The following is a 25,937-nucleotide window of genomic DNA, read 5'->3' as shown; positions in this document are numbered from 1 at the left end:
GATATTGTTTTTATTGTTATGGTAAAAAAATCTCGACTTTTCGCTTACCAGTCAGTAGCATGGTTCGATTGATCCGGAGGAGTCGGTGGTAGCGGACTTAATAATCGTGCCACCTGTAGCCAAACGGAACAGTATAATTCCTTGTTGGTCACTCCATCGTAGCAAGGAATAAGCAGTGGTACACCGAATAGTCCCGGACGAGATTTGTGGTGCGAGAGAAAATATGTATCCTGTCTGCTGAGTTTCCTGTGAACTGCTATCAAATAATTGCTTTTTGGTTGAAGGTACACTCCACTTGTGCTGCTACTTCCCGCACTTGGAGGTCGTTTAATTGCACTTAGATTGAACGAATCGTCGTGATGCTGGTGTCGTATGTTATGTACTGCATTCCCATCCACATACGGGAACGGTCCGTTCTCACTCGCGGTAACATGACCGTTATACATAATATCACAATCATTGCACGGAAGCTCACCCGGAGTTTCTTCGTGCCCAATCGAATTACCACCAGCAGAAGAGTTCCAGCTGATATCGACATTGTTCAATAAGTTAACTGTCGATATTGTTTTGGGGGTTGGATCCTTATAATGTGCGCTAACAGAGAATGAAGCAGCACCGTTTTCGTTGAAGATGAAAGTACTATCGGGACTGGCACTGATCTCCGGAATATGCTGGAATTGAAAAAAAAAACATTTTTTTCTGAAAAAAGAACGACTGCAACAATTACAGAGAAGCTAGGATGTATGCCCCCTAAGTCAGAAATAGTTAAATTTTGAAACTACATTAATGTAGGAAAAGGCTATTATTAAACTAAGCAGATAATCTCAATTGTCACTGGCAGCCCAAAGTGTTTGTTTCACTCCTCAAAATGGCAATAAATTGTTTGAGTTAATAATATGTAATATCAGATTCAGTATTGATTATAAGCAAAAAAACTACGAGAAATATTTACCTATGAGAAAACGAAAACAATTTTGCAATAAGCGAAGATTTAAGAAACGAATGTGCACTATTGGTTTACGGATATATTTCTAAACAAATCAACTTTGACATCACATCATAAGAGAAAACTGGCATATAAGTTCATTATGAGCCATTTTATCTATCACACAAGAGGAACAACAACCATTGAAATGTACAAACGAATCTATTAATAATTTAAATGTTTTTCATGACGATGTATGTTACGAGACACGTTTCTCAACGCTGCTATATAGTAAATAAATAGATGCAGTACTACTATAATTTAGATATATTGTCGAATATTATTAGAGAACGAAATGAGTAACCGTTAGCCTATTAGTTTATGGAACAAAACACTTCTATGTGTCATCTCTAAGAATATCCAACAAATTAAACATTAGATAGGTGCTTTCATAATTATAGAGCCACAGAGCATAACCTTTCCTTCACCTGGAGTGGCGGAAATATTTAGAGTAAGCAGCAGAAGGAATAGATTGTTGAAAATAAATATGTCTTTTGATAATTGATGTTCTGTAATAATGTGCAATAGGCCAGTCCTTATATGTGATCGGTGTTCAGTCAGAACGGACTGAGTAACAAAATAAGAAAAAGTGAGTTAACAGTAGCTAACAATCAAGAATTTATTAACTTACATTCTACTTGTATCCGATCTATCAGACCTATGTTGCAAACATCCAGGTTTATGGCATACAATTTTTTTGAATGATCAGCAAAAACTGATAATAATATGTAGTCAAAGTGGACCAAGTGCATACAACCATACCGACTAGAAAGAAGTTTTTGTGACAACCAGAAAATAGAAGGAATATCAAATGAAATGTTGGATTTCTCCGCATCAGAAGATTCTTCTCTTTGTCCTTCAATGAACACGGCAAAGTAACGGGAAACTCTCTTATACCAGCCAGTGCATAATTTCACCCACTTGACATAAAAAACTGTATTTTACACTAGCTACCTGGTTGGTAAACGACTGGACTAAGCGAACCATCGATACTTCGCGTACCTGCAGGCATAAAATAGACCTCATTCGTAGTCCTTAGCTTCCTGTCCAGAAACCCCTGTCACTACCTCCCCGTGGTTTTGGATGGGGTACGAGTAACCATAGTGAAGATCGGGTATGTTGACAGAGAAGGGGGCCTATCCAAGCGTCTGTTTACCATGGAGGTGCGACGCAAAACAGCGTCTGTTTTCCATGTCAAGGGCGGCTGATCACTGTCTTCGTGCCAGCAGGGACTCAAAAAAGAGCTGTGCACGTCGGTCCTCCGGCGAAACAGGGGGTTGGTGCAGGCCCTGCAAGCCATCCGTAAAAATGAAACGCACAGGAAAAATCACAAAGAAATTCGAGACAGGACAATCAGACTAGACCCACGCAAAGAACACGGACTAGAGATGGGAAACTCGGAACATGGAACTGCAAGTCTCAATGTTCTTGCGAGTATCCGAATTCTATATTGAGAGCCTGCAATTTCAACATCATAGCGCTGCAGGAAGTGTGCTGGAAATGTACGATGGTTTGATCGTTTCAAGGTGGCTATACCATCTACGTTGCGGCAACACACACGAGCTGGGTACAGCTTTCATCGTGATGGGGGAGATGCAGAAACGGATAATTGGTTGGCGGCCGATCAATGAAAGAATGTGGAGATTGAGGGTGCGAGGCCACTTCTTCGACATCAGCATTATTAACATCCACAGCCCCCATCTAACTTGCACCGATGACTATAAAGAAGAATTCTAACGCTAACTAATGCTAATTTTTAAGTATCAGTTAACTAAGCAAAAATAAGTATTAGTTAACTAAGCGCTAACCCCGTGCGCTGGTGTCTTACCACCTACGACGTCTGCAGGAGTCGAACGTTGCTGCAACCTACTCGCAGCCTCTTGAAGCTGCGTTACCGAGGGTAGACGAAATGGATGCTGCTCTCCTCGATAAATTCTGGAACATCTTGAAAGCAGCAATTAGCAGCACAGCAGAGACCGTCATCATTTTTTCACATTTCTGTAAAACTTCGCAGTCGTTTGAAAGGATTTAGTATCCTTTATCGATTTATAAAATAAAAAGTTAAATGTCAATTTTGGCGCTTGCGTCACTTTGCGAGATGACGGCAGTATAGTTAATGGAAGTCGTGCCTACTATGGATTCCGACGGACTATGGACAACAAACTCCGACCCCGCACGAAGTGTATCATCCCTAATTTGATCGGTTGTTCTCTATGGGCACGAAGCATGAAGCTTATATGCAAGAAGTGACTTCGAAATATGCAAGTAGTGACTTTTCTATCGACGAGTTTATAGAATTTAAGATAAACAGAGATAGACAATTATTGCTCACATTTGTTGGGGTTGGTGCTTTAAAAAAAAAACAAACGTTTAGCTAAGATGAACATGGGCTGGTATGAAATGATGTTTTTTATCTTCGCTTATTTTTTGCTGCCTATTTCCACTTCAGCGCCAATCACCGACATCAGGGAGGCGACTCCACCTGTTCCTACCTATCAGACTCAACAACTCATTAGCCGGGCCAACTTCTTTTATTTCCCTTCCGAAGGAAGACGTAACCAGAGATTTTTCGCCTCAGAAAATCCCAACTGGGATTGAACCCAGACCGATCGGATTGTGAGGGTGTTATGCATAACACACAACCACTGACGCCGTCATAAATTGATGTTGATTTACACAAAAGTAACTACTCCTTGGTTCAATGCAGAAGTTTCTGTCGTTACATTTCACAGCTTGCAAAAGGCTGTGAAATCCTTATGTGACGAGCAAACCACTCAGCTTAGTATAGTACTAATTCCGCTTCATCGATTTGGGAGTTTGCGGACTCAAATATTCTGTTTTAAATGGATATCCATCCATCGCTAGGTTATTCCACACAACAGCTAACGATTCCCCTACATACTCAAAATGTTTCAATTCCAGTTGCGGATCTCTTGTTTTGAGTTATTCATTCAAGTGATTGATGAGGAAGTATTGAATCTGCTAACTCTCGGGAAAAAGGAGTCGTCCGACGTTCTTGGTTGAAGACACGTCTGGAGATTTTATAGCAACGAATATTGCATCAAGATTCAATTGATTAAAATGATAAATCGAAAATTTCTATTACCTTTTTATAACGAGGGTTCTCGTCTGGTCCTCCATCTACATTAATTATGATTACTGACTTGATTATTCCTTGATATCGAATAATTTCGAATTCAGGCATCTCGCACACCCTTTTAGATCGAGCCCATGAGAAAATGCGTTCGATGAGCAGTACCTTCGTGAACGAACTGCAACGTACATTGGACCACTGTATTGAACTGCTTCAGCATGACTGCCTTAGCTTTATTTTCCATCCTGCGGATGTTAATAAGCTTATGTTTAGTAGCCATGACAAAACTTGATCCGGTAAATTCACACGATATTCGAGATGCATTAATCGGTGTCTGCTTACTGGCTGCTGTTAAACCCATTACAACACATGCTTTATCATCTTGGCTCAGGAAACAAACCTCTTCCGATTTCAGATTCGAAGCTAGCCGCTCAAGCATATACAGGCGCTTGAATTTATTTAGGAATAAAAAATTTAATTTTGTAATGTAACGATCACGGCTAGTTAGTAACCTTTGGTCTGGGGTCGTAACACTGGACGCATATTTTACAATCTCGGGGTTAAATCCGTTTCGCACGGAAAGCATTGCCTATCGAAATCATATTGTCGCAGTTGATGCACGCAATTATGACGCAGCTCTAATTAGAAAGCACCAATCTAAACCACAAAACTACAATCTAAATATTAATTCTACTGAACTTATATACACAACCATACCTTGAAGCACAACATATTCGGGGGCATGCAGAGTGTGTTGCCAAAGCATCGGCTTACCTTCGATGCCGATGTTCCGGATATTCTACGGTTATTAGGATTGTTGATGCCAATGCTTACCGCCCTCGTTCCGTTGGGACCTGGTCCCCCCTTCGATGATCCATCGCCGACTCCGTGCTTGCGACCACCGGTGATAGCGACAGTGTCGTCAACGGTGGTAGACGATGACGATGAGGACGAAATCGTCGTATTAACTGAGGTTGATGTCAGCTGGTTGGACTCTAGTGATGGTAGTAGAAGAGCTTCATATGGTAACGGTTTGAAGGAGGGTTTGATGGATAGTGTGATGAATTTCAGAGAGACAAGGTCGACAAGATTATGACAGATGAGGAATAGAGAGAGAAAAAGATGTGTGGTGGAAAAATAAAACACTGAATTAATTCAAAACGCAAACGTAACGCAACACACTGACAGTATGATTGTGATAATGGTTTCTCAAGCTTCTCGATCGAGAGGCGAATAATCAAATACTGAACCGTATTGTTACCTGGCGTTCGCTGGATGTCCTTGAGGCCCTTCTCAATGTTGATTGCCAACTCGGAGCCGGCTCGGGAACGTACGAGAGCATTATCGAGTTTAGGCATTTCATACACGTACAGCTCAACTGCTGTATTCGGTTTAATTTTCTGATCATTCGGCAGAACACAGCGGATTTGGGAGCTGGACAGTTCACATATCAGCATTAGCTCTGGATCCAGATTGCATAACTCACTCAATTGTTTCTTCAAGTCCCAGTACTTCATTTCTGAGTTAAGTCTGAGACCGTATTTCACTGGGACGGAGCCGTCCAGCAAAGTTACTGAAACAAATAATGCATTATATATAAAACCGGTTTGTTGGCCAATGAAAATATTCTACTCACCCAACACTTCACAGTATGTGTAATTCTCCACTGGAAGAGGCAAACTGAGCAAACTGAAAGGATCAAACCGAACCGAATCTCGACCACAACCCGTACAGGTAACTTTCGACTTCAGTTGTCCGTAGAACAGATCAACTATAATACTTTGATTTCTCGCATGATGTTGCGACCAAGCCTCCGCAGCGACCACAACGTCCGCCCTCCCATCGGAGTCCTTCAATTCGCTGTATGGTTTTTCCATCACTCGATTTAAATCTTCGTGTAGCGAATCTAGCAACCAGTCAAGGAGTTCTTGCGAGTCGTGCTGACCTCCACCAGAAAACTGCGGAGCATGTTTCGTAACGCAAAAACGAAGCTTCAACGGGGCAATAGACCGTTGAGAAGCGGTCCAAACTTCGCGCAGCAACTCTGCATAACGCATCGCTAGTTGGCCTTTGGTACCAAGCTTGTTGGTGAGGTTTAGTTCGTAAAGATGCATCCGTTTTATGAAGTACTGTGTCAGTGGCTGTGTGTTGAATAGTACTTGCAACGCGGCATTCATGAAGCAAGTATTGCCAAGATTGTGCAAACCAGTGGCCCCAGGAGGGTGCTGTGATTGAATTGACGCAATTGTACCCCTGCGTTCAGTATTGCTATAACTATTACCATGGGCTAAACTCAACGAGCCGAGTTCTTCAGGCCAGGTTAGATCCTTGTTGCGGATTTCCAACAGAATCTGATCATTATCAGCGATTGATAGCTCTTGAAGAGTGAAGTTGTCATCCTCTAACAGATAAGGAAACTCAGTGACTCCTACAGGCGTTGATACTAGATGCCATAACCGAATATCCTCCACTCGAAGTTTTAGTCTTTGACATAGAAACTCCGCCACTTGTCTAACGGTTGCAAGTCTGCTGAACGCTGCTGTATAAGCGAGATACTTTTTTGGAGGTTGCAAAACTGATGGTACCGACACGGTAGGATAATTTCCGGTAGTCAAAGCACCGTATCCACCAGAAATGCTTCCCCATGCACTGTTCGACTGCTGTTGATTCTGGGCAGGAGGAATCTGGTGGCGCAAAATTCGTAGATTGAGCGGATATAATTCCAACTCCACATCATCGGTGCTAGGAGGCTGAATCACCTGCCTCGGTAAAGGCAGTGGACCACCATACCATTGGGCCAGCGCTTTCCAGAGTGAATCTGGAACTAATTCAAAATCTCTATGCTGAGCCAATGTTAAATCTCGTTTCAGTCGACCTCCTTCGCCGGTTAGGGTGGGTATTTGTTGTTTAAATAAAACAGGTGCAATAAGATTATTATTGTCAATAACACCGGGGGGACCTCCAAGTTGTCTTCCACATGAAATGCCACTGCTTCCCGACCCTAAGCTAGAAGAATCTCCTGTGTTGAGGAGATCTCCCATACTTTCTGTCGAATTGGAGGTGAAACTTTCATCGCAAATCATTGCTTCATCTACCCCGGCGATTGTCGCTATTGCACTATTTCGACTGTTTGCGTAACTGGATGCCATCCTGCAGTGTACACACGAGGAATTCACCAAAGGTTGGGTGTAATGTGACCAGTGTTGCCACCATTCCGAGGATATCAAGTACCAGAATTGACCAACTTTATAACCTCTCCTCACCTCCCGTGCCAACCATCCTCGAATTATATCCCCTTCTAAATGCTTGCACTGTGGTCTCAGCCCCAGCACAATGTGACAGACCTCGAAGAGCAAATCCAGAAATGGTTGAACAAGATTCGTGGTGCTCTCGATACTCCAGATGAGAAAGTCTTCGTGGGTAAACCTGAACTCAGGAATCGGATCGGGTACTTGCCGACTGTTATCACATTCAACATATTCTTTACTAACATCCGTAGCTCGCCTATAAAGTTCCTCCATCACCTGTTTGCTGGTAATATTCTTATAGCAGATAGCATTTGTTTCTTTGGCAACAAACAACAAAATATCAACCATGCTTACAATTTCAACGAAATTTAACGCACCATCGCGGTCAATATCGAACACTTTGAAGCAGAATTTGCTCCGCTCGACGTTGGGACCACGACAGGCAGCGCTGACTCCACAGCACAGCTCCTTAAAATCAATGTGGCCATCATGATTCTCATCGAATGCCAAGAAAACTCCTCCGAGTGCAGCCTTTGGCACAGGCGGACTGATCAACGGTCCAAGAGATTCCAGATCCAGCTGTCCGGTGGCAGCGAGTCCTTTCAACAACCAGAACACTTTCTCCAAATCCCCTATGTCCTGCTCCTCCAAATGCGTTACACCCGCAAGACTCTGATAGAAGGTTGGTGTCTCCAGCTCGGAGCTTAGATTCACACATGCGTCCAGGAGCAGCCACTTCGACAGTATCGTTGCGCTCTTGTTGCTTTGGATCCATGACTTAAACTGTTCGAAGCTAACCCGATCGTTTGGGCCGAACAGTGCAACCGTGTGCTTCGGTAAACTGTTACTCTTACCGGCTAGGAAATGATTGTGGCTATTGGTGCAACTTAGGTTGGCGCTGTTGCTGTTCCCACCAGCAGTGGTAGAACTTAGAACGTTGCTAGTTTGGTAAGTCGTTTCAATTTGTATGGCCTTCTGGAAATCTTGCTTCAGGATGTGCGTTCCGGATTCGTTGCAATACAGCGTCCAGAGAAATCTGAAATTTGAAGAAATGTGGAGAAAAGTTAGGAACACTGTACGAGGTTCAATTAATTTTTTAAATTCCTGGAACATGGTGAATGACACGACTGTGCCAAAATTTGAATCATAAACTCGTTGTTGAACACTTATTTTCAATTTATATAAAGATGCATATTAAGGGGTTAATGAAAATGGTCATCTCGAATTTCAAAAAGTTACCCCATAAAAATGATCACCACCTCGAAAAAACACCTTATGCAAAATATCTGCTCAATCGGACTTAAGGGAGAGTGGCGTAAAGCGGTCAAAGTTTGAGTTTTTTGAAAATCGAAAAATCACCCAAGGGGAAAACCGAAGTAAATCGGGGTTTTCGAAAAAAAAAATGTAATGGTTTGTATCTAGGACACGATCGCTGTTTTCGACGTAGAACTATGGAATTATATTGTTCAATCCACTTGTTTATCACTTCAGATATTATTTTAGAATGCATCGAAAATTTTGTAATATCTTTTTAGTTATTTATTTTTTATTACTTCTGTAGACTCGAAAGCTATCAGCACTTATCGTTTATTTGGTTCAACTAGCATCAGACTTTCCCCTTCCCACTTAGATATCGATCGTAAACTATGAACCCTTTTGCTCCTATATTTTAACGCTGTATTTAAAATGCTTGAGATGTGATCGAACCCCACAACATGCAACAGTAAGGTTACCCTGCTGGAATTTGAAAGCATACTTTCATGAAATATGTATATCTATATTCCAAAATTCTGGACACTCTTCCATATCCGCACTAGCACAAAAAAGACGGGTGGGTAATGTCGGGGACATAACCGGAGAGACGTAGGACTACACCAAGGGGTGTCCATTTTTCGAATATCATGGAGCACAGATCACAGAATTACCAACTTTTATGCACAAAATTGAAGAAAACATTGAAAGGATAGAATAAAACCTCAGCACACGATAAATTATGATTGTTTCGTATTCGAGTCTAAACAAACGCGGTGCAAATGTTGTAGGGGTTATTGTTCAGCCGGCAACGAACACACACTTGATGGCAAGCATATCGTTATAGGAATTTACCGTCTGGTATCGTGATATAATTTACGCATTATGAAATACGCAGTTTTATAATGACTGCAGAGATAAAGGTGTGTTTCAAATTTCAGACCAATCGGTCACCAGGAAGGGAGTCAAATTTCAATTAATGTGGTACAGCGCTAAAGACAAACATGTTACATACAAACATGTTACATACAAACATGTTACATACAAACATGTTACATACAAACATGTCACAGCTAAATAAAACCGTTTAAAAACTCCAGCATTCAATCAAATCGAGCGCGATTAGCCTCTCCTCCACTCGGCGCGACGCTTCCAACGCTTTTAACACACTTCGATAGTCTCTCCTGCTCCACATCGCATGGAAACTCCGGTCTCTTCCTCTTGCGGTATCGCACCGCATACATCTCCTGCAAATGCAGCGATATCTCTTATGCTCAAAATCAATCTCAAGATAGCGTCTTTCCTGCTGCGTCCGATGATAGAATGTGGCCAAACCCCACCATCGCTCACTTTATATAGCCATATAGTTAACGTTGTAGCGACCGCCTATATTTATTCATAATCTCTTTTACGTCCCTCACCTTCACCTTGTCCATACGTTTCACCCGTACCCGTGGTTGCTTGTAATGAATAGCTGGTCGCTACGGTGCAGACAAAATGTATGAGAAAGTAGGGAATTGTTTCTTCCAATTTTTCATCAATTTGAAATTTATATGAGCTGAGAACCCGTAATGTGTAGCATATAAACAATTGCTAAGGTATTTCCTATCAATGTGTGTATTTGGAACCAAAATCCATTCATTAATTGAGAAGGTATTAGCGTTCAAAAACTGAACACTTTTTCACACTCAAATATTGAAATGGGCCCCAATATTGAACGGTTAGACGTAGTCCTACGTCAAAATTCTCGTATGCATCTCTTTTTTGTCGTTGCACATCTCGATACAGAGGGCTTCCCCTCCTTATATCGAGCTGTGTGCATTAGGGTGCCAATGAAAATGGTCATCTCGAGTTTCAAAAAGTTACCCCATAAAAAATGTTCACCACCTCAAAAAAACGCCCTATGCAAAATATCAGCTCAATCGGACTTGATGGAGAGTGGCGCAACGCGGTCAAAGTTTGAGTTTTTTGAAAATCGAAAAATCACCCAAGGGGGAAGAGTAAAGGAAATCGGGGTTTTCGAAAAAAAAATGTTGGTGCCGAATGTTTTAAAATGGCATGAAAAAAAATGGCAAAATTTTATTTCAAAACCTCGATTTTCGGTGATTTTTCGTTTTTCAAAAAAACTCAAATTTTAACGTTTGTGACACCTGTAAATGAAGTTCGAATGAGCTAATATTTTGCATAGGGTATATTATTGTGCAAATCAACATTTCGTAGCAAGTTCCGAATGAAAAATCGAGATAATCATTTCTATTGGCACCCTAAATTATACTTTTCGTTTCGCATGCCGAAAAAAAAGTCCCAGAGTGCCGATCTTTGGCAAAACATTTTTTTTCGAGATGACTAGATCTCGACATTTGGCATCAAAAAAAATTTTCGAAAACCCCGATTTCCTTTATGATTTCCCCTTGGATGATTTTTCGATTTTCAAAAAACTCGCATCTGTGTTTTCATTCTATTCTATTTTCGGTTCCCGCCTCTAGCCCTGAGAAAGGGCCCTTGTGGAAAGAAACTCTATTCCATACTTCTCCTTCACCCGACAAGAAAACAATCCTCTCCTGCTCGACGCTCTGTGGCAACCATGTTGCTTCGATGACTTCGATGACCACCAAACGAGAAGTGGTGTGGATTCTTCTTCTTCTTCTTCTTTTTTGGCTTTAAGAGGGTGGATTCAAATTGCGGATGGCTTATTTAAACCAAACATGTTGAAAACGGGCAGAAATGAATGTATCAGTTGCTCGTTATTGACAGCTCTGTTCGGGAATGCACACAAATCGGCATAACAAATGTATGGGAAAATGAGAATGCTTCCAGTTTTCATTAATTTAAACTGTTTAGGCATCAGTGGATTGTACTGTATAGTATATCAAATGAATTTTAGAGAATTTCCAATTCCATTGGTGTGCAAAGTATCAGAATTTGTTCGCTGTGAAAATAATCATTAACGTTAACTTTATTTCACAAAAACGTGACCTGTTTTCTGAGTTGGCACCCTTCCTGAAAGACGTAGTCCTACGTCAAAAATTGATGCTAGATGTCTGTTCGGGCGCAGGCGCAACCCGTCAGAATTTATTACGCAATTATCACTCGTTGGAAAACAAACTCTTTAGTAGTTCTGAAAAAGAACTTCTCGTGATAATTGCGGTGAAACTCAGGATTTTATCGTAGGAAGGAAGAACGAATGGTGCCTTGGTTAACAAATTAGTATTATTTTATTCACTGATTGGAAAATACACCATTGCGTTCACATGGGATAGCTGCACGGTTGGTGAGATGCAACTGTACTTTTTTTGCTGTTCTCCTTCTGCTGCTGCTGTTGTTATTTCTACTGCTGCTTACTGCGCAGTGGTTGATGTGCAGCTGCAATCTGCACTTAACTCCTCGGTGGTAGTAAGAAATGTTCTGTTCTGTTCTTGATTTTGAAGGGACTTCAGGTCATTCGTCCCTGGTAGTAAGAAATCTGGACGCTGGTTGTCGAAATACTGCATGTGGAGCGCATCGTGCTCACCACTTTTATAGCGGATTGCATTGTTACGCATTTTCGGTGGGCGTGGTTTAGGTTGCTGAATATTTGTTCGGCACTCGGAGCGTCGGGCGCGAACAATGTCTTAAAATTGCATGGATCGCCGAGATCATAGTGTAACAGGAATAAATAAATTATTCTCATCTTTGTGAAGTCGATACTTTCAGATATAGACGTATTCCATGCCAACTCGTTTTAGGGGTTGGCAGCATCATCTCAGATTGCAATGAAACGTTGTGGGTGTAATGAATTGGCCATTGAGAAGCTTTGCACACGTCACTCCCGACATTTTTCCGAAATGAATGAAAAAAGTGACCAACCAAAAAGTGTTGAAACGCTCTAAAATACAGAAAAAAAACTTTGCATACTTCAAATCTAAAAAAACTATTTGAAAAGGGTCAAAAAAAATTCATAAATTTCTACAAAATTTTCTAACTCAAACTATAAGACCTACAAAATATTGGTAGAAGGAAATGTATGAAATTGTTTAAATTTTTGTTAAAAAATAATAAAAACATTAAAAATTTCACACTAAAAAAATTAAAATTTTTCGTTTTTAAAATTCATCTGAAAAAAAAATATGAATAGTCCATGCATTAACTAAAAAGTCATCTATACATCGGAGAATGGGCAGTTCTACAAGAAAAAAAATTATAGATTGTTGTGTCCTAGACAGACCACTGTGTTGACGTAGAACTACGGTGTTATTTTGTTTAAGTCGCTTGTTAATAACTTCGGATATTATTTTACACACACCCACACACACACTTATCTCCGCTTTGCGCTCTTCTCAACAGAAGCCCTTTCCGATTTCAGATCTCGATTAGCTTAGCTGTCATCCTTGGTGGAGATAGTATTGCTACTGTCATGCGAAATCAAATCACACACAAAATTCCTGAACAATTATTTTCTTGGTGAGCCGATGATAGCCTAGTTTGATGATTCCCCTACACTATTGTGCAGTTCAGAACCTTTATAGAATGGCGTCAGATTGATGTAAATATTGCAATGCCAGATACATCAGCGAGTAAGTAGTTTGGTCGCGTCCACAGCTCAATCCGAAACGAAGACATGTGATGCGCAAAACAAGGAGGAACAAGCAATATTCATTGCTTCGTATCTAGAACGATACTGAAAGTTCGCCTCAGCGAGATCCAATATTTATGCTCCAGGCAAATATTTCCCTTATTTCTTCTTCTTCTTATTTACTTCGTTCACGGTGACTTTAAATCATTCCCCTTCGTTGATCGCCGATAAATTGCTCGTTCTTGACGGCATGAGTAGGAAGGTTCACAAATGAGCAGGACAAATGTATGGAAAAATGGAAATGCTTCTAGTTTTCAACAATTTAAAGCGTTTACACATCAGGGGATTGTAATATGTAGCATAAAAAACAAATCTTAGAGAATTTCCGATTCGTTTGGTATATAAATCGTCTAAATCCGTTCGCGACAAAAATAGTTATTAACGTTAACTTTATTTCATAAAAACGTATTTTCTGATTTCTGATTTGGCACACTTAATGAAAGACGTAGTTCTACGTCAAAAGTTTTCTAACAACTTTCTCATGTTTTTTTTAATACAACTAATTATAGTTGTGTTTAAAGTCTAGATGCCGTATAGTGTTCGGCAAAGTTTTAGATTATATTAAAAGATAGATTTTTGTAAACGACGTTAATTTTCTATCTCTTATGGCCTTAGAAATAAATGGCATTTTGTGCATTAAGACTTCTGAAAAAACAATGTTTCACTCGTAACATTTTTGCGTGTAAATTCTCGAGATTGACATGTTTCTTAATAGGAAAAAAAATATGCGGAACAAGTCAATCGAAATAATTTACATAAAAAAATGTTGCGATAAAAACATTAGTGATCATTTGTAACCCTTTGCGGTCGGAATCAATTTCCCTTGAAAGAGATCCTTTTATCTTCCCACGCCAATAATATTTTGTTTTTACCGAGTACCGTTACCTATTATTCATAGGAACTCCGTATACATTCGTGAAAAAATTCATTAGACCTTAAAGTTCGTTAGAAAAAATGTAAACTATTCAACAACAATGTAAATAATGTAATGATTCCTTGCTGTGGTGGCTGAGAGCAGACAAACGACCGCAAAGGGTTAAACGAAGCACGAAAAAGTTGTTAGATAAACTTGTTGGCCAGAATGTTAGAATGACTTGTTGGTCAGTCTTCAGAATGCAACGCGGTGCTGATGTATAAGTTTTATGCACTCAGTTGAGCTCTCACTACTTGTATACACATGCGCTCTGGCGAATGAGCACACTTCGAAACACAGACCAAATGTTTTGTTGTCAACACCGTTTTTGCAAAGAGTTTTGCGTCGTCTTTTGCACCGCGCTTGTATCTGGCTGCTTTCTCTGTTGAATAATTTTTCTTAACACAAGCGTATACGATTGGTATGGAGGCGCTAGAATTTGATGTGTGTGTATAAAATGAGACGCTGATCACACAAGTGAGATGCGATGTTTAGTATCTGAATTCTGCGCCGTGTTCATTTGACGCTTTCGTGTTTGTGAATTCGGTGTACTTCGGACGTATTTGTCATGAACGCGCGCTAATGAAGATTAAACTCAAGTGCAGCGCAGCGTATGTTTTCTGAAGACTGTTGTTGGTTATTGTATGAGCTATTCATATATTTTTTTTAGAATTAAAAAAAATACTTTTTTAAGAATTTGTTTTTAATTGTTTGATGTTCTTTAATGATAACTTAATCGATTCCTTACATTTTCATTACATTTTTTTGTAAAAATAAAAGTATGCAAAGTAGTTCAAATTACCAATGCCTTCACAACTACAACACTTCATCGCAATCTGAGATGGTGCTGCCAATGACCAGTCGAGATGGCATGAAATTTGTCTATACAGTATCGATGTGCTATGAAAAGCGAATCAGTACTGCTATGGGGCTGTCCACATACCACATGGACATTAAAAGTACGCTTTTAGACTCCCCCCTCCCCCTCCGTGAACATTCTTCCATATATTGTAATTGCAAAAAAAAGAAATAATTGCATTGTGCCTATATTCAATTTTAAATTAGTCTTATTTCATATTTAGTGTTTTTTAATGATAAAAAACAATTCAAGAGAAAAACATGTTCTTTTTTGTGAACAAATGAATAGAAATTAAAAAAATGATTTTTTTCGTCTCCGTAAATCACATATTCAAAAAAAGAAGTAGGCAAAAGTTCGAAAGCTTCTTAACTGTACTTTATCCAGCTACAGTATCTCAACTCAACTGTTGTTGTCAGCGCAATACAAAACCTTTCCCGTCATCGTTTGGAGAATTTTCAGAGGACGCGTTCCATTCCATAAATCGACTAAGACTACACCAGCGCTTTGAAAATATGTGTTATTAACGAATTCCCAGCGACCATTCTGCATTTACTTCCAAAGTGCCCGTGAGGCAAAATTACACCAGACAATTCTCGTCTCTTTCGATGCAACGCAAACTGCTTTACTTTCTGATTATAATCTTTTTTTTTCAACTAGCAATAATCGCACCTCGGATGTACCTCATTGGTTACGATATCGCCACTGCGCAAAGCTTGATTATAATCTTAAATCAAATAACTTTTTTTTGAAAAAAAAATAATGCAAATGGGCCTTATTAGTAGTAACAGTTGTTTTTTATTCTTTGATTCTTTCATTAACATTGCCCGAAAAGTTATTTGTATCGCGCTTCAGTTTGTTCCAAATACTATTTATGTAGTATTTCTTATACCACTTCCTACCAATATATTTGAGAGTTTGAAAATATGTGAAATCGTTGGCTTCAGGAAACGCTCTGTTAATTGTATGAAATGGTCAGTTAAAATTACTAAAACCAAAAATTTTTTCTTTTTCATCCCATTTGTTTGAATGCGTATGGAAATCTATTGAATGATTTTTGTAATAATCCCATTATGACTTCCCAAACTACTACTTCTTCAAAACGCTTTTCGAGAACATTCCAGAGAATCAACGTCAAATACATATCTGCTTTTCTAATGGAGATTGTTTCCAAAGCAAAAATAAAAACTGAAATTAGAAACATTTCTTCGGTAACTTCAAAGGACAGTACAACAGTAAAACTGCACAATCAAGCGAATATTTTTACAATTAAGCATGAAATAACATCTGAAGAAACTTATTTGACAATAAAATCATTCGCATGCAGATAATCTCCAAGAAACGAGTGTTATCGAAAAGAGTTTTTCTGACGACTTCTGCAATTGTTTAGTGCAATTGAATGTTGTTTTATTTAAAGCTAATCGAGGTGCTATTTTAAAAAAAAAGGTGTCGAAAGCATTCAATTGAAGAAACAACCAATGGATTTAGGCATACTTCTCTACTAAACTTTGACTGCAAGATACTAGTTCATATATTGAAGCGAAAATTAGAACAAAAAAAACAACATTTTGAATGTTATTCCATAAAGCGAATTGATAGAGGATTTCTCCTGGCTGTGGTGCAGAAAATGTAATCCAATCCCGGATTCAAAGCCCCTCTGAAAAAAAACACGAATGTCGTAATCACAATCTTTCGATCGGTAGGACAAAGTGATCTTTAAAAACTGATCTCCGGTGCTGAGCATACCAAACGCAGCTCTATCAATGTGTCAATAACGTCAAATATCGTCGCAAAATGGATGCTAAAAATTAGAGAAATATTTGGGAACGAGGGTACAACCCATCAGAAAAGGTGGACTGAATTTGCTTTTTTTAGTACAGAGTTCTGCACATGAACTCTGTTTTTGAGCTAGTATTATAGAATTTGGATAGCACTCGTTTCGCTAAGTCCTTCTCAAATTATTTGGAAAATCCTAATAATATTCCGGTCATTTCATCATATTATTAACATCCCACATATACTCTGCCGATACAAATGTATCAGCAGTTTGCTATGTCAAATTTACTCTCACGTAGACCTGGATTTAGAAGACAGAGTTCAGTTTATACTCAAATATGACGTAGCTTAGAAGTTGAAAACAAAGATCCTCCACTACCAATGGAAGCTTGATCGCTCAATGTTTATGTGACTTTCATGCAGAATACATATTTCAGTGAAGAAGTTCGATGATATGGAAAAATATTCGACATAACCATTTTATGGATAAATATGGAGTACCCGAAATGGGCGGAAAATGCAGAAAAGATTTCATTTATTTGAACAGATCTGAATGTATTTAAAAAAAACATCTGTTTAACGTGTCCTCGTGGACATTATCTGTACTCCCCTCACCGTGGACAAGCGTGGACATTTTCGTACCCCCTACCCCCCCCCTAGAGTTGTCCACGTGGTATGTGGACAGCCTCTATTCAAAATTGTAATAAGTAGAACAACTCGTCAAATGTTGAACGCTTAAGCTAGGTATGCTCATATTTTCTTGATTTCTTAGTGATAACCAAAAATTTTAACACATATCCATCCAAACGTTGAACGACCCTCGTTAGATGTTGAACAGTTAGTTTCTAAGGCCTGGTACTCAAATTACGTATGGCTAGAAAACCGGATTCTGGATCCCCTCCCTCCCCTCACGTAACACAATTCATATCTCTAGTACACAAAAATTAACACAACGTCGATCTTCTTCTTCTTCTTTTTGGCTTTAAGAGGGTTTAAACTTTTCAGTTCATTCGCCTCTAAACGTCTATCTTCCTCTCCCCCATTCTAGCGTTACTTAATTTGTACACGATGCCTATACTCAACAACACTTATTAGTGAGACAAACCAAAAATATAAATAAAGCCAATGGCGATGACTAAATTGACTAAATATGACTAAATTGAATATCATTTTGATTTATTACTTTCTCAGAAGTTTTTCAATTTGAGAGAATTTCCAAGTAATATGTATGAAAAGAAAAGAATAGTATAATATCCTATTCTTAATTATAAAAGAGTAAAAATGAGTATGGTCACATATATTGAATTGTTAATAAAAGTGCACGTTTAAGTCACACCGGATTGTTGTCTTCGGTATATTTTTTTCTTTGCTTATTTGCACACTAGAAAGCACCAACATAATTGAATTAAAAATGCAATTTTATTTACGTTTGCACGTTTTTGAACGAAAACGTTATATCAAGGGCTTGAAAAGTTTCTGGATCCCCTTCTAATGGAAAGAGAATTTTAGATCTTCGGGATGGGCTCCCCACCAAGTGTCAGTAATTGTACGGAAAATGTTTATTCTTTGTTGGCATTTTTTACTCAGTTACCTGATATGGGCCCCAAGTACATTTGGAGTCGAACCAGACCCCAAGATACTTGAATGACATAGCATGAGTGATCGGTTTACCCAAAAGTAGAAGCTTTGGTTTTGCTGGTCTATGCTTCCTAGAACAAACCATATTAGTGCGAAGGAACTAAACGTTCTGAACAACACACTACACTACTACAGTACAAGGAAACGGCATTTTGAAAAATGGTAAAAGAGTTTCACTTAATAGAGGATAATATTTTCTTTTATTTTTTGTAGCCCATAAAACAGAATATAGGGAAAAAATCCCCAGAAGTTTTCGTAAATAATGAGTCACTCTCTTCTACTTGATTTCAACTGTATTCCTCTTCTGCAAATATCCTTTGTTATTTCGTGTTCCTTTATATACATTTTTGTAAACTGTATTCAAAAATGGGATACTTGAACAAGAAAAATGCAATATCTTCAAATCGTTAAACATTAGGATCATTACCTTATTTTCTCCTCCGGTGTTCCTTTCGTCAGGAGCACCAGCCCACACAGCAGCTCCTTGAAAGCGATTCCCTTCGTTGTACCACCACAAGCCGTATAAAGCCAGTCGGCCACCACGGTCGGCACTCCATCGCCGAGGACATCCTGCACAAAAGCACTTTTGCTGAGAACAGTCCCACTGGTGCCCGCCGAACGTTTGAAGGCATCCTTGATTCTCCGCAGCTCAGAGTCCGTTACTGCAAGCATAAAGACAACACAGAGATATGATCATAATTGACTGTTATCACACACATACTGGATTTCTCCGAGAATGTGAGTTTACGGAGAAAATGCTACCTTATCGGTGATACCATTATCTAAGCCGTCTATTGTATCAGATAAACTACGATTGTCGTCCAAATATATTATTACATCGCAATTGGGTGAAGGTAACGGTTTATGCGATTATGTGAGTATTCGCGATGTTGATGCTATCAATGATGATAAGTACAATGTACGAAGCGTAATAACCGATAGTGTATTTTGTCAAATATTTTTGTGTAATCCTGACTTTGTTATTCCTCTCACGTGAATCCGGTGATATATATAAATACCAACATTCAGCATTTTATATCATAAATAAGCTGAACAACACCGTAAATGAGAGGTACATTATTTTATCATACTGCAAATGTTTGAAAACAAATTTTCTCGATGTACATAGCTACAATAAAACAAACATACTGTTTTATTGAAGCTACTATATAACGATGTCGCGTGCGTCACACGGGCGCAATACAAAAAACAACAAACAGTTTGATTCTGTGAATACAACTATTCTGACTCTAACGCCCTAACGCTAAGCCAAAGGTTGTCAATCTACAAAATCCCTCCGATCTGTTGTTGGGACCCAGCGATTCCTCTCAAAGTAGATCAAAAGTGAAGGTAATGATGACTGTTTTCTCCGATATTCATGGTGTTGTCCATTCGAAATTCCTACCGGAGGGCCAAATGGTCAATAAAGAGTATTGCATTGGCGTTATGAGGCAATTGAGAGGGAAAAATCGTCTCAAACGGCCAGATTTGTGGAAGGATTTCGCCCCACAATAATATACCAGCTCATCGATCGTTCATTGTGAACGAGTTTTTGATTAAAAATTACACGTATGTGATTGAACAAACACCGCACACTCCAGAAATGACTCCGTGTGACCATTGAAGCATTGAAGACACAAAAACGAATTCACTACGCGAACCGAAGGCAATTCTCGAATACAGCTATAAAAAGTATTTCGATGACTGTATTGTTCGTTGGAAAAAGTAAATTTCTTTAGAAGGAGCCTTTTTTGAAGACGATAATATAAATTGAGATGATAAAAAAGCAATTTCTTTAAAAACACAAATTCCCGGTATATATTTGACAGAACGTTTACTGTTTGGATTTTATTTCATACTCAGCACAGGACTTGTGACAAGACATTGATTACTGTTGGAACGTCCACGTTTTTATGAAGTCCTTAATCTTTAAATAGAAATATTCTACGGAGTCACACACGTGTCATTGAAAGTGTCAATGTTCACACGTGATCCGTGATACTAGCAAACCTACTGGGAAGGATGAAATCATATTCATACTCCCAAAAGTAATCCTGATACACGAAAGTTACTCATCGGAAGGTCAAGATACGAGATAAAATGGTAATGAACTCAAAACAAAACAACAACAAAATGAATTAGTTTCAATTCCTAGTTTTGGAACTTCTGGACCACTGTCCGTTGTTGGTAACGTGAGAACCTTTGGAAACAGGAAACAGAAGCCATTGAAACTAAAAAATGGCGACGACGACGACAACTAGTCATCCCCGCATGCTGCCACACGAATGTGCCACCTTATCTTTAACATTGACCAGCTTCGTTATCATACCCAGATTACAATATCGTAATTCATACTCTGTGTTTATATTGAGACTCGTTTTTTTTTGACGATTTAGACGATTTAGTTTTCAATGAAAAATCTCTTTCGAAGGGAACTGTTGTAAACGTTTGATTACGGATGCAAGTCTGTTGAAAATGCCACCGCAGGATGGAGACATATACGATTCGCAGCAAACACATACTTTGTGTCATTAGTGAAACTATTACAGAGTCCGAAAAATCAATGCGGCAAGCAAAGGTAACAAAATGAGGGAGCGTGGCGAATGAATAAAGATGAGAAACATAACACCGTCGTCTAGAAATGAACCAGTCACATGAGAAGTGACGGAAGGAACAAAACGGTTTTAAAATATCGACGTTACATGAAACATTCTATAAATAGGATGCGTTTTCTCTCATTGATCTAACAAAATCGCTTAATTTTATTCAAATTTTCATGTTTAATGAACACACCGAGGAAGATGAATGACCTCAACCAGTAATAAGAAATCCCATGATTCTGGACCTAGCGTCTGTGGCGTAGAAGAAGGTTAATGGTGAAAAATGCGATGTGCTTTTTATTAAAAAGTTGGTCAAAAGTGTATTGAATACTGTTGAGTTCAAGACTATCGAATAATTTGTTCGGATTATGAGATAAAAGGTGCTTTCTCAGATTTCCCATGGTTCTTTTACAGAACCCAGATTCTGTGTGGAAGCTTTCTTCATGTGGACCTTTGCATTGCAATGATATTTTTTATATTGTTATTTTGTTCGATGAATAGGGACCGCCTTTTATTACGCAATCGAACAACGAAGTTTGGTTTTCATATAAAATTCTTTGTAAAAAAGTCGGATATAATGACTTCTTTAAGGTTAGGCGCAAATTGAGAAGCGTATAGCGCTCGTAAGCCAACGCGAGACTACCAACACGATTCATACGTGCCACAAACGTAGCGTGGTGGAGCGCATATTGAGTCGCAGTTTGGTGTAAATAACATGCCACTTGCATGCAATGACTGATTAACACAGAATTGCGCGATATATTTATTTACTAACACAATCACCCGACCAGTACAGCCATACAGTGTCAAACCCATGGCGCTATATGATTGTTCACCAACACAACTACCACAACCGGCATAACCAGCACGAGAAACTGTGGTTCAGCCATAGCGTCGCGCGGGTCGTGTCTCACGAGCGCTCCACCATCTCGCGTCATCTGGCCAATTTGATCCGTTCTATCTTTTTCCATTAGCCACAAAAACAGGCGCTATATCGCGCCAAGTTACTCGCGCTATATGCGTCTCAATTTGCGCCTTGCCTAACACTAGGTTTACGGGACGTGTCATGTTGACTCATTTCGAATTTAAGAAGAAAAATAACAAAAAACGGTTGCATTTTTATTTTATTTCTTGTAATGACTTTTATCCGTTGATCGAGGTAAATATATATTGAAGTCTATTTTCTTCAAAAGTGTTGAAATATCGAAATTCTCTATGTGGTATACCTATCTCTACGAATATGTGTCAATTTGACGCAATCGTAGTGAAGACAAAATTTGTGTGTAAATATGCAAACACCAATAATATATGAGTAATATATAGGAATGTACCGACACTTCGATCCGCTATCTCCGTTATCCAATAGAGTTATCTCAAATGAACCTTAATTTTACATACTTTCATTTTTTACTCATAGTATATAATGAAATTGCTATCTAAATGTTGTTGTATAGCCATTCCATGCCATTTTTTTACATACAGAGAACCACTATATCGGTTTGGCATGGAATGGAATATGTGTGTTGCGTCAAAATGACGAGTTGCTGACTCCAAACAATAAACAATGCGTAAGCCCTGTACGAGCCCTTGCTTTATGCTGCCTAAGCTCAATTTGTATTGGTTGAGATAGGGTTACACCAGGGCTCTGAATGTAATAGAAAACTTGTTTCGTCTTCGTTCGGAGAAATTTCAGAGAACGCGCTTCACTCTATTTTTTCGATTAAGACTTCGTCAGGGTTATTTTTATTTTCAAATACTTCTATTCTATTTCTATTTTCAAATTGCTTTCGGACCTTATAACGTTATTCGAGTTATTCGTCAAGAACACAGAGCACTGGCGAAAGCTTCGTGAAGCGCGAAATTCTCCGCGAAGCACGATCTTGAAACCCCTGATTTCTCCTAGAGTTCACAGGATCGTTCCATGGGTATTGGCGTAATGCGTGCCTAATGATTTCTCTTTCCGTTCATTCCAATCTGAGCACGTGTGCATGAGGATAAAGGGGTCTTAACTGGCACTCTGTATTCTAGAACACAACATTGAACACTTTTGAGAAATTGCCGTAATAAACTTGTCATCAACAAACAATTTTCTTTAAAAGTATACTCATGAAACACACGAGGTTTGTGGCTTCCTTTCCTATGGTTACGCTGTTGTTTCCAATATTGAAGCACGTCATCTTGATATATGATACAGAGTCCACCAAAGCGCCTAGAAGTACCATAGCGAGATGGAAAATGAAAGGTGGGAAGATTTTTTAAATCTGTGACGTCACAGATTTTGTTTATGTATGTTACTTTTCTTATAATACTCCACTACATAGGAAAAAAATTAAATAGTAAAAATAAGCAAATGGAATTAGTTTTTTTCCTAAATGAATGCTAGCGTTTAAAATCATAAGGGCCCGACATTTTAACAGAAACTAAAATTTCAGTATTGTTGAAGTGTTCTAAACTCAATTCAATTTTAATTCTCGTTACGTCGACCAAAAACGTAAACGAACGAAGTCAGAGGCACACAATCTTTTATTCCTTTGACGGATAAACATTTGACAGTGCATAGTAAAAAAAGGATGCAAGATTTTTCATGTAAACTGAACTTGAAAAATGAATTTAATTGACTCCGTATGACTTAGATTAAGACGAAAAGTTTTCCGCTTGCGTCTTAGTTCTAGACGACTGAAGTTTTCAGCACCCTAATTGTGAAAAAAGTAAATAAAATTGCTGAAAAAAGTCAAACTTCCATGAAGTTGCTCTAGAAGCCAAACATAGTAGACATTAGAATACTATTTCTGAAATCAAAGAAAAAATTAAACATTCCAGTTCGTGATATGTTCTGTTTTTTTTTCATCATGCGAAAAATATGATTTGGAAATCTGTAATTAACTTCTGCATATCCTCCTTCAACGTTATTCGTTGACACATTCAATGTTGTACCATTTGAGTAACTGACTGGTATGCCTGGTATGTGAACTGCCAATCTTCCTGGCTACTAACACAACTAAAGTTCAACACAACCAAAACCCGTGAATCTTCCCACCTTCTATTTTTCATCTCGATACCACAGATTCGGCTTGATGTCCACTAGTTTCCGATGGCAGTGTTGCCATATTTTATTTTTCAAAGTCAATCCTAATTAAAATGCAGGATTGAGGATCGTTTATTTTTTGCTTAAAAACAAAAGCAAAAAAATTGTTTAAAGTAAGCTTACACGTTATTATTACTTCCAATTTTGTACAACGAAGATTTGCATTTCAATTTGATTTGTCGAAAACAATTTTTTTGTTCCCCTCTACGTGGCTCTCAATGGGTACCCAGCAAACATTAAATCGTATAACTTTTGAAAAAAACTGAGTCATATATAAGAATAAATAAAAATCGAATCAAGTCGTAGATCAGTATCGAAAGCATCGCAATATACGGCATTTTATGCGCATATCATATGACCTCTACTTTGAATGCCTCTACTTTTGCATGTACAGGGATTTGCCTCTAATTGGACATCTAGCTAATTAGACAGAACCGTAATGCGACAACAATAATTGGATATTTGATTCTCTAATTGGAAATTTTTGTAAACATCGCTTGTGCAAATTTCTACAGCACGATAAATTTGGAGAAGTGTTTCCAACCTAGATTATATATTTTGCACACTTTTCTAATGGTTATTCGTGTGATTTTCAATTATTTTTCTGTTTGAATTTGTTTTTCACATTGTGTTGTGTTTGTTGATATGTCCAATTACGGGCCACAATCACCCATAATGCGACACTGAGTAGTGCCTCGGTATCTTTTGATCGACAATATTTTTCCCCTAAAAACCTACAGTATATTTCCATTTTTTTGTGCTCCCGTGACCGAGTGGTTAGCGTCACACCTAACATGCAGGGAGTTCGGGTTCGATTTCCGTTCCAGCCGGAGGAATTTTTCGTAAAAGAAATTTCCTCCAACTTGCACTGTGGTCACGCGTATTCTAGAGCTTACCATTCAGAATGCATTCAAGACGTGATATTCGGCATAGAAATCTCAACTAATTACTAATAAAAATGACGCAAGTAATACTACGTTTAGACGACGAAGTTCCTCTAGGAACGTTAGTGTCATCGAAGAAGAAGAAGAAGATGTAAACGCTGGTGAATTTCTCACAGGTAAGAAATCACTAAAGTTGGATGCAGAGAGGGGGGAGGAGTGTCGAACCACCATAGAAACATTTATTACATCCTTAAACCCTCCACATGCCAAATTTGGTTTCGTTTGCTTGATTAATTATCGAGTAATGCAGAAATTTGTGTTTCATTTGTACGGTAGCCCCCCCTTAGAGAGGAGGGTGGAGTGTCTAACCACCATAGAAATATTTATTGCATCCTAAAACCTCCAGATACCTAACTTGGTTGCATTTGCTTGATTAATTCACGAGTAATGTAGAAATTTGGGTTCCATTTGTATGGCAGTCCCCCATTAGAGAGAGGGGTGGAGTGTCTAACCACCATAGAAACATTTATTTCACTCTAAAGCCTTCACATGTCGTTTCATTTGCTTGAATAATTCTCGAATAATGCAGAAACCCCTACATACCAATTTTCATGTCGATCGGTTCAGTAGTTTCCGAGTCCAAAAGAATCAGACAGACAGACAGACAGTTTATATATATATATATATATATATATATATATATATATATATATATATATATATATATTTATATATACCACAACATACCACAACAAAATACCTAGGAGGGTAGTTTTGCCTACCATTTTGTACTTAGTGCTGTTAAACTTCCTATGCACAGCTAATAGAAATATAGAAATATATATATATATATATATATATATATATATATATATATATATATATATATATATATATATATATATATATATATAGATTTCTATTAGCTGTGCATAGGAAGTTTAACAGCACTAAGTACAAAATGGTAGGCAAAACTACCCTCCTAGGTATTTTGT

The 25,937-nt window shown here is 38.5% G+C and overlaps 1 protein-coding gene and 1 pseudogene across 9 annotated transcripts in view; both read right to left on the bottom strand.

Annotated features, from left to right (window-relative positions):
* Window positions 1-25,937, bottom strand: part of LOC129778108 (ubiquitin carboxyl-terminal hydrolase 32) — a 40,415-nt gene that overhangs the window by 10,379 nt on the left and 4,099 nt on the right. For 6 of the 9 annotated variants that reach the window (XM_055784786.1, XM_055784784.1, XM_055784788.1 and 3 more), the window contains exons 3-7: window positions 18,801-19,035; window positions 5,716-8,363; window positions 5,341-5,652; window positions 4,797-5,095; window positions 49-671 (exon numbers count right to left, since the gene is read on the bottom strand). In XM_055784786.1, the coding sequence (XP_055640761.1) occupies window positions 49-671; window positions 4,797-5,095; window positions 5,341-5,652; window positions 5,716-8,363; window positions 18,801-19,035 (4,117 nt within the window). The remainder of the gene's footprint in view (window positions 1-48; window positions 672-4,796; window positions 5,096-5,340; window positions 5,653-5,715; window positions 8,364-18,800; window positions 19,036-25,937) is intronic. The other 3 variants (XM_055784791.1, XM_055784792.1, XM_055784789.1) reach the window with 3 other exon arrangements.
* LOC129780717 (U4 spliceosomal RNA) lies at window positions 15,547-15,676 on the bottom strand (annotated as a pseudogene).

This window comes from Toxorhynchites rutilus, chromosome 3 (genome assembly GCF_029784135.1).
Source record: "Toxorhynchites rutilus septentrionalis strain SRP chromosome 3, ASM2978413v1, whole genome shotgun sequence".
NCBI lineage: Eukaryota > Metazoa > Arthropoda > Insecta > Diptera > Culicidae > Toxorhynchites > Toxorhynchites rutilus.
This window is presented reverse-complemented; position numbering and strand designations above follow the sequence as displayed.